The following is a 9,716-nucleotide window of genomic DNA, read 5'->3' on the forward strand; positions in this document are numbered from 1 at the left end:
GCTTGGGGGCTTGGCTGTGCCTGCTCAGGACAGCTCTGTGCGGGCTGCAAGTGGCTGCTGCAGGGAGTACCGGCCACGGGGCGGGCGAGGGTCGGCTTTTCCCCACGCTCTGCACCAGCTCCTTCCCTGCCGGTTAGCAGGGGGTCGGGGCTGTGCTGCAGGGCTGGAGGGGACACTGGGAGTAAGCAGATGAGGGAGCAGGGCCCACACCCATGTCCCAGGGCCAGCGCCAGCAGGGCCCAGAGCAGGGTGGCAGGGGTACAGGGTCTCCGGGGCGGCTGGGGCTCTATGGAGCCAGGCCAGCTCCCTCCTCTCCCTGCTGGTGCAGCCCAGCCTGGCTCCACAGACCCCTGCCAGCCTGTACCTCACTCTGGGCCCAACTGGTGCTGGCCCTGGGACAGTGGTCCCAAGATGGCGACCAGGGGGCAGGGCACCTGTCAAGGGGCGGGGCTACCCATGTGGCCCTTGACAGCTTGCCACAACTTGGTAAGCGGCCCTCTGCCCAAAATAATTGCTCTCCCCTGTCATAAGATTTGACAGAAGAATTCCAAGTGAGGAAGTCTCATTTTACTAAAAAAACTTCCCTACTTGCCCGTAATCAGAAATTCACAATTAGCCTGCTAGTTAGTGGGATGCAGCCAAGCTAAGTCAGGAAAGATGCATGAGAATTTACTTTAGAATTACTTTTAAATGCCATTCAAACAAAAAATGTTTACTTTTCCTTTCTTTTAGTAGATCTGAATGCAAGTCATTTCCAACCTGTTTTAAAAAAGGTTTCTTTCCTACAGATTTAGTGAAAACTAAGAGCCGTACAGCGAGAGATTTCAAAACCAAAAAAGATTCATTAGTTTAAACAGCAAATAGGAAGGATAATTTAAGATAAATTTTCTACAGGCATAAGAAAACTTTTCATTTAAAGAAATTATATATAGCTCATCAGCCATGAAGAACATCATGCCACCTGTTCAATCAGAAAATGTTCCCTCTGCAGCTGGCCAGCTAAATGCAAACAATGCCTAGTAACAGAGATGCACATGAGGACGTTACAGATTGGTGAAACTAGTGACTGAAAGGCCTTCTTTCTTTTCCCCTTACATTCTTTTAGCCGTGACAATTCCCTGTTGCGCACACAGCGCTTTCTAAGACATGCCCAGGAAAAAATAAAATCTCAGTATACAATGCCTACAGCACACATTTGCTGCGCACAAATATCTGCAAACCAGGAGTCCCATAACACAACTAAATGGGAACTTGTGTCAACAGTTGGCTGTTACACGTCTTGAGAAAAAGCAACCTCTTTCAGTGCTGTACAACTGCTAGCTATTCAGCAGAGAAGCGCATTTTTAGAAAATGAAAATCCCTGATCTTCACAGTTCAAGATTCTGGACACATAGGAAATTACATTTTTAAATACAGAACACACACACAGCTCTTGTGTTCTATTTTCCTACCATAAAAAGTGTTAAAACCACTTCTCTGACTACATTACTTTTTTTCCTGCCCTGCTTTACCAAACTCCCAGTAATACAAAGCAAGGGCTGTAGAGCCTAGCATGCTAGACCGCAACCTCGAGAAACAGCAACTGTCTCACACAGTTGGATAATTTTAGTCAAAGAGCTAACACAAGCAGTCCACATAATACAGCAAAGCATGCTAAAATTAATGACCTTTTCAGGTGGAATGGACAATGCTTTTATCATGAGACTGACATTTGGCTGAGTTGCAGTATTTTCCTTATAAAACTCCAGTGAGAGGGACAGGCTGGGACTGTTTCACAGTGGCTTATTGTAACAAAACATTCCTCCGTGAAGGAATGCATTTAATCTTCAGTATTAGTCATGCGCGTGCGGGCCCTCTCCCGATTCCACCTGGGTCGCCATGTGCGAGTTCTCTCCCGAGCCCATCCTCGTCGCCATGTGCGAGCTGGGGGCGAGCCGGGCCCGTCTTTGCGCACGCGGGCTGTGGCCAGCAGCCCGGGCACGCAGGGTCGGAGAGGACCGGTGGCGAGCTAGAATTAGTCACGGACGCGTAATGGTTGATTTAAAGACTGTTTACTTACACCAAAGATGGTCATGGTGTAGGCTGGACAGTTTCCAGGTTCAGCTCTGCTTAAACCCTCGTTAGAGGACTATGACAATTAGTTCTTTGCCCCGGACTTATTGAAGCTCCGCGGGTTCGGTAGTTTCTCATACAGGAAGGGATACGTCTAGGAATTTATCGGCAATGGGGAGAGGCTAGAGGCTGTTCGTTCTTTTCCCCAGAGTTGTTGAAGCTCCGCGGGTTCGGTTATCAGGCCTCTATTGCCTTTTAAGAAAAGCGTTGGGTCCGTAAGGATCTGCAGCGCTTAGAGATCTTCACGCTCTCCCTCTCGAACTCCAATTGCTCTCTCTCCAACTTGGGCGGAAACCGCCCAAGCTCTTTATACGGCTAGCAAGCCAATTGCTAGCCGCCACGTGTGCATGTATTAGAATCGGCCAATAATGTGGCACAAATCTTCATACAAATGGCGGGAACTCCTTTGCACCGTGCATTTCCTGGATGCAAAAGAAATGCACCATGCAAAGAAAGCTACAAATTTGGCGTGAATACTCCGTTGCACTGGGGTTCTCCTCTGCAGCAGAAAACTCCACTGTGCAAAGAAGCTGCAATTTAGCGGGAAAATAATTTAGCAGTGCCGAAGCACACACAAACAAAAAAATCACAACTTTGGGTTGTGACAACGTGGAAGGCCCCAATTCTGTTTTGACTTCTGGTCCCCCACTTTTACCTTGCTAGTATGGCTGGAAAACTTCCTCCCTTAGATACCTTCCCAGAAAGTCCTGGAAAGGAAGGTGGGGTAGAGGGACACAATTGAAAGCCAATGTTTCCCATCTTCTCTAATTGTGAAAAGTTCAGTTCAGGTTGTGCAATTTCCCCTTCCCCCACTTAAGGAATTTACCTGACTGCTGAGGAACACCTTGCTAGAATGATGAGGGGCATGTTTGTGCCTTCCCCCAGCACCACCTTTGAATGCCCAGTTGTCATACACATCAACCTGATGAGTGGATTCACAACCTTAGTTCAGAGAAATGGTAGGGAAATTGTCTGGCCACATAAGAGAAGACTGAGTGGGGATTTAATAGCAGCCTTCAACTACCTGAAAGGGAGGGGGAGGGGGGGTCGAAAGGGGATGGGGCTACACTGTTTTCAGTGGTGACAGATGACAGAACAAGGAACAATGGTCTCAAGTTGCAGCAAGAGTAGTTTAAGTTAGATCAGTGGTCTCCAACCTTACTATGTCAGAGATCACCTTTGGAATTTGAAAGGAACCCAAAAGGCAGATTGAGGCCCCAGCCTTAGTCCCACTCCCTCCCTCACCACTGGGTCATGAAGCTGCCCCCCCCACCCCCTCCCAATGGCGGTGAGGTAGGGAGTGGGGCAGGGGCAAGCTCTGCACAGCCAGCCCTGCACTTGTGACAGGGGACTGAGCCACAAGTGGCTCGCTGCGGAGGGGCGGGGGGCGGGGAAGCACATGCACCCAGAACTGCACACGGGGCACAGCAGGACAGGCTGGGGCAGTGCCATGCTGTTCCCAGCGGAGGTTTTTGGTTGCGCTATGCTCAGGCTAGGCAACAGCAGCACTGGGAGTGGAGGCTGGGAGAGGCAATGGCAAATTTTAAGCTGCAGCTCCCCCCCCCCGGTGACCTGGCTCCCAGCACTGCCACCACTGCCTAGCCCAGGGGCAGGCAATTATTTCGGGCAGAGAGCTGCTTAATCAGTTTTGGCAAGCTATCAAGGGCTGTATGACAGGCAGCCAGGGGCAGCTAAATATTAATTTTTAAAAAATGTTAGGGGCACCGTGGGCTGAATAGAATAGCCTGGCAGGCCGCATCCAGCCTGCGGGCTGCATTTTGCACCCCCCTGGCCTAGCCTGAGCGCAGCGTGACCAAACACCCCCGCTGGGAAGAGTGCAGTGCTGCCCTGACCCAGCCTGCCCTATGTACAGATCCGGGGGCAAGCACCCCACACTCCATGCTCCCCTGACAAGCTGCTCGTGGCTCCATGCCCTGACCCGCCCCGGCTATGCAGGGCTTGTCTCTGCCCCACTCCCTAGCTTACAACTGCTGCAGCCACCCACACTGCCCTGCGTTTGGGAAGGGGGGCACGTCCCGTCCCCCCAGCCCCAATCTGTGCATGGTTGATGCACATAGTGTTGGGCCACTCCCAGGCCAGCTGCAATGGGGTTCAGGGTGCAAAGCCCAGCCTACAGTGGCAACCACCTCTGCCGCACGCAGATGGGGGAGGGCACATGCCCCGCAGGCCCTCCACCAGGGTGCACACAGTGGCAGGAGCCCCCCCCACGCCCCTGGATGAGCCACCCAGGCTCGATCCTCCCATCACCCGTCTGGCCGGAGTCCCACTCACCTTACGGGCCTCTGCCGAACTCTGTCCTCACTGCAGGGGACTCAATCTGGCCCATGTCCCTTTCCTTCCCCCACTGACTGACCTGCTGAGCTGGGGGGCGGGGGGGCAGGGTGCACACATACGTCTATAAAACCAGCTTACAAACCAACATAACACAGAGCAGCCTCAGAGAATAGTAAGCTGGTGTTTTTATTACACATGACCGAGAAAATATTTAAAAGGAATACATGCCTTTTCGTCTGGTCAAAAGGTAATGTAGAAAAAATATATTTTTGCTATTTCTTTAGAAGAAAATGTATCATTTAATCACAGCATGTTGGGATTCATCTTTGCAAAGGTTCTGGCTCTTCACTGTCATGCTGTAGATCTGGGGTTGGCAACCCCTGGCATGCGTGCCCAGCGCAAGGCCATTTTACTTGGCACACATTGGGGCTGGGGCGGGAAGGCAGCAGCTGTTTGCAGCCGGCCCAGGTTCAGGCTCATTAGCCATGGAGCAGGGCTTCCATCCTCCCAGCGGGTCTTGCAGCAGGCTCCCGGCTGGCAGTAACTACCCAGAGCCAGGGCCGGCTGCAGCTGGGATGCTGCAAACAGCTGCTGCCTCCCTGCCCCAGCCCTGGCCCTGGGCTCCGGGAAGGCAGCAGGCGCTGGCACTGTGTCCGTTGGGGCTGGGGCCAGGCCAGGGAGGCAGCAGCTGTTTGCAGCATCCCAGCTGCAGCCGGCCCTGGCTCTGGGTAGTTACTGCCAGCCGGGAGCCTGCTGCAAGACCCGCTGGGAGGATGGAAGCCCTGCTCCATGGCTAATGAGCCTGAACCTGGGCCGGCTGCAAACAGCTGCTGCCTCCCTGCCCCAGCCCTGGCCCCAGCTGCCTCCCAGCCCCAGCCCTGGCCCTGGGCTCCGGGAAGGCAGCAAATACCGGGGATGCTTCCCGCTGTGTTGCCCTCGCTGCTGCTACTGCAGAGCAGCGTTGAAACCCAGTGTGGCAGGGCACAGAAAGCTGCCTGCCGCTCCGAGCTCCCCATTGCCCTGACCACACTTTCCCCGCAGGCAGGGGTAGCAGTGAGGGGCACAACCCTGCATGCTGCCCATGCTGCTCCCATGCACACAGGGGAAGTGTGAGGCAGCAGCAGAGGGCCCAGGGGAGGGCAGCAGGGCTGGGAGCACAGCGTGTGTGACCCGGAGCAGCGGCGCACAGAGAAGCTGCTTGATGCTGCAAGCACCATGCTGCTGGGTCACACTCCCCCTGTGTGCACACGGGCAGCACGCAGGGTTATGCCCCTTGCTGCTGCCCCCACCTGCAGGGGAAGTGGCCAGGGCAGTGGGGAGCTCTGAGCAGCAAGCAGCTTTCTGCGCCCCACTGCTGTGCCGGGTTCCAATGCTGCTCTGCAGAAGTGATGGTGAGGGCAGCACAGTGGGGAGCATCGCCAGTATCTGCTGTCTTTCCGGAGCCTGGGGCTAGGTCTGGGGCTGAGAAGCAGTAGCTCTTTGCAGTCGGCCCAGGTTCTGGATAGCTCTTGATGGCCACGGAGCCTGGGCTGGAGGGCAGGAGCACAGGCAGGGCTTGGGGGCAGGGGCTTTGGGTGAGGGGCACGGAACAGCAGGGCTGGGGGGCATGGTGCATGAGCAGGGCTGGGGGGAATGGGGCTTTGGGTGGAGGGCAAGGGGCACAAGCAGGGCATCCTGCCATGTACCCCCTGCCCTCGTTTTATTTTTCTGGCATGCCGGCACCCCAGCACCTTCCAAAGTAGGCACTGTGCTTTTTTTTTGGCACTCCAGCCAAAAAACGTTGCCTACCCCTGCTGTAGATCATAGGCTTATAGGAACATAAGAGTCTGATCTAACAATTTGCGATACAATGAAAGGTGCAGTTTTCTTTTATACAGTTCTGACAGAAGTTTCTGGTATCAAATCTACTGAGAAATTAAACTAAGTGTCAAGTTAGCACATAGCTTCAATACATGCAAGCAGACTGTTAAAATATAAGGATTGATATTCCTTCACAATTATTATTTTTTAAGTTCATTTAGGACATTAGTCTCTCAAAATGAGCCTTAGGGAATGACTACATTTCTTATATAATATAAAATACTGCAATCCCCAATTATAATGTTTCCTAAATTTATCAAAATGTTTACAAGAGAGAAAGTAAGTGCTCATTATTTAGTTATTTTTCTGCCCTTTTTTTTTTTTCCTACTGCTATTCTGGGAGAAAAATGTTCTTTTGTTTCCTCATGCAGATGTAGGCACACTGGAATGCCAGAAGTTACTCTGAAAAGCTACAGAGATAGCTTGATCTGGTATCCTGTCTGTAGCTATGACTAACACTTAAGCCTTCACGGAAAGGCAAAAAAATCTCTTATCCCAAATAAAATTAACCTTGTCAAATGAACAAGCGCTGGTTATTAAGAAGATGTACTTCCCTGATCTTCACCTTATGCTCTGAAACATGAGATTTGATTAGCCTTACCCTTATTTTAGCTCATCTAAGGTCATTGTTGATAGGGATGTACTTACTCAGTCCTTTTAAGAATCCTGCCATAGTACATCTTGAAGACTTATGCTTCTTTTTTTAGTTACATACCAAACTCCCTAATTTTGTGTGTTACAGTAATGCAATTACTACTGGTGATGACAACTCTGTTCCAATTCTGGCTGTACATTCAAAAGATCTTCCCTCATTCCCTACTTAAGCGATTTTGTGTACAAGAGTGCATTTATGTCAACCACAGTTACTCTAATATAGATAGAGCCTTTTCTGAGGGGCTGAAACCAAACAATATACATCAGCTCACTCCCCGTGCGGTTGAATATAGTCAGAAACAAGTCTTTGTATTGTCATTTATATGCTTATTCTGTATATAGTTGGAATAATTTCAGAACTTTGTCAAGCAGTGTTACACTTGATCTCCCTAAATTTGAGGGAACACAGCATGTCCATTACCAAGACAAATATGGACCATAAAAAAAAAAAAAACAAACCACAACAAACACCCCAACAACTTAGGGATAGTTAAAAATAAAAGCAAAACAATCCCAAACCAAACCCAAATCTTCCCTGCTGGATGAATTCCATTAGTCAGACAGACCAAATTTTACACATACAAGAAGTTATATACTTGCATACCATGCAGTCACTAGCTCTAGAAAGCACAAGATCAGGTCTTCAGAAATCATTAGCTAAGGGCTCACAATGGATACTGGGGTCTAAACCACACATTCATATTGCATTTGAAGCACAGCAGTCAGATGCAAACATCCACTTAAAGTTAACGGGAACTTTTTTCCACTAACTTCAGTTCCATCTGGATCAGGACACAAAAGAAAAAATACCACACCTCTGCCCTAAGTATTTGTTTCCCATATCAACTAATGTTTTCCTGAAACAGAAATGCTATTCAGAGTTTGTTTTTTTAGAGATTTTGCTTTAAACTACCAAGTAATAAATACTTCAAGTGAACCTTCACCACATCAAGGCATAATACAAGAGGCAAGGCTGCAGAATGAGAGAAACGTTTTTTCTTAATTCAAGATAACGTCAGGAAATCGGGACCACACATAGTACAAAATAAAACTAAATCATTTTAATTGCCCAGGGTGTAATAAAAGGTTTCTCAAACACAAGTATCCGGGCCAGAGTTCAGTGTCACTTAGAGACCGTCACTAAAATACTTACAATTTTTCTGACTGATTAAACCAAAACCCGACACTGTTTCACTACTTGCAATTCCATGGACTGAAGAGAGAAAACCAGTTATAAGTTTTCTGTCTGTTCAGAGACCTGCTTCACCAGCTATGCACAACTTCTTGCTGGGGTTATTTGACCCCAGCAATCTTTCCTGCCCAGAGCAGGGGGCTGTACCTGATGATCTCATGAAGTCCCTTCCAGCCCCAAACTTTGGTGAATCTGTGTAAAGCATGAAGTCACTGGCATCAGGCCCATTCCTGCATGGGTTCTACCCCCATCAATGCAGTTTACAGCCAACACTGCAATGAGACACCAGGAGAAAGCCACATACGGCAAGCAAGTCATGCATCATGGATCCGTTCAAAATGACACCCTCTATTAATGAGCAAGAAGCCAATTAACAAAAGCACCTGATCTCAATACATCCCCAACCATGTGAGAATAAAGACCTGGGAACGAACACATCAAGAAAAGGGTCCTGAACTTTAACTAAGAGCAGGCTTAGGCTAAGCCAGCCAAAGAGGGCTCAGGTCGGAGCCGCAGTACTGGGGGCCTGGACAGGACTCTCCAGCGGGCACCTACATTGCCATTCCAGCCGTTTCCAGCCCATCCAGAGAAGCCCCAGCGACCCGCCCGCTTCCATGTGCATTTCAGCCTCTCCCTCCGGGTAGAAGATGCCAGCAGCAGAAGCGGCGCCGGCCGACAGAGCGATCTGTTCCCCCCGAGGAAAAGGGAGGCTACCTTCACGGCTCTTTTTGGGAAGGAAGCGCCTGGTCCGCGGATTCCACGGCGCCCGCTCGCGGAGGGCCCGGCCCGGCCCGCCCGCAGCCCGCGGAGGGGGCGGGGGCGACAGGTGCTTTAAGCCGCCACGGGCGGCAGCACCGCGCCCCTTCCACGGCAGCTGAAGGGGGTAGGGGAGGGGAATACTCACCTCACACACGCGGCCAATGGCTGCCGCCGACCCCCTCCCCACGCGTTGTGTGCACCCCGGCCACAGGGAGGGAGGGGCGGCGCGCGGCTGGCGGACTGTTTATCCCCGGCTCTCGCGAGAGCGTGGCGCGGGCCGCTGATCGGCTGCGGGCAGTCCAAGGGGGCGGGGCTGCTCTCATGACGCACAGCAGCCGGTGTCACTGGCCCCGCCTCCTCGCGTCAGCCGGGTGCCCCTCGTACCTCCCCCGCACAGCTCAAACGTTGGGCTTCCCGTTTCCCTCTGCCCCCGTCTCGACCTGTCCTGCACACCTGCTCAGGGCTGGGTCGCCCGCTGCAGCCTGGGACTGCCTGGGCTAAACTGCGCCTGACAAGGGCTTGAATATGGGTGACTGGTGGCAGCAGCAGCCCTAGGGCCCGGGCAGAAGAGCGCTATTCTCGCTCTGCTGGCTCCCGGACAGCGACTTGGGATCCTGTCAGAGCTATCAGTCTCAGCACTGTTAGGTGTGCAAGCCTGGGCATGTCTACACGTACAGGCAGGTGTCTACACATGCACACCCATACTGCGCAGTAACTATGGCAATGTGCACCAACCAGTTGGAGCATAAATTTGACACCTGCATGATGCAGGTGTTACATTTATGCCCAATTAGGTACTGCACAGTAATGCATGTGTAGATGCCTTACTGCGCAGTTATACTGT

At 51.4% G+C, this 9,716-nt stretch overlaps 1 protein-coding gene across 9 annotated transcripts in view; it reads right to left on the reverse strand.

Moving 5' to 3' along the window:
• The window catches only part of STK38L (serine/threonine kinase 38 like), a 65,071-nt gene extending 55,919 nt beyond the window's left edge, over window positions 1-9,152 (reverse strand). For 2 of the 9 annotated variants that reach the window (XM_025191727.1, XM_025191728.1), the window contains exon 1: window positions 9,018-9,146. Coding sequence is in view for 3 of the 9 variants with exons in the window: in XM_025191730.1 (XP_025047515.1) it covers window positions 8,669-8,735 (67 nt within the window). In the remaining 6 variants the exon portion in view is untranslated. Of the gene's footprint in view, window positions 1-8,074; window positions 8,094-8,668; window positions 8,801-8,827; window positions 8,977-9,017 lie in introns of those variants that run through there. The other 7 variants (XM_025191724.1, XM_025191725.1, XM_025191726.1 and 4 more) reach the window with 7 other exon arrangements.
• Between the last annotated feature and the right edge of the window lie 564 nt (window positions 9,153-9,716).

Source organism: Alligator sinensis, unplaced genomic scaffold (genome assembly GCF_000455745.1).
Source record: "Alligator sinensis unplaced genomic scaffold, ASM45574v1 scaffold696_2, whole genome shotgun sequence".
Taxonomy (NCBI): domain Eukaryota; kingdom Metazoa; phylum Chordata; order Crocodylia; family Alligatoridae; genus Alligator; species Alligator sinensis.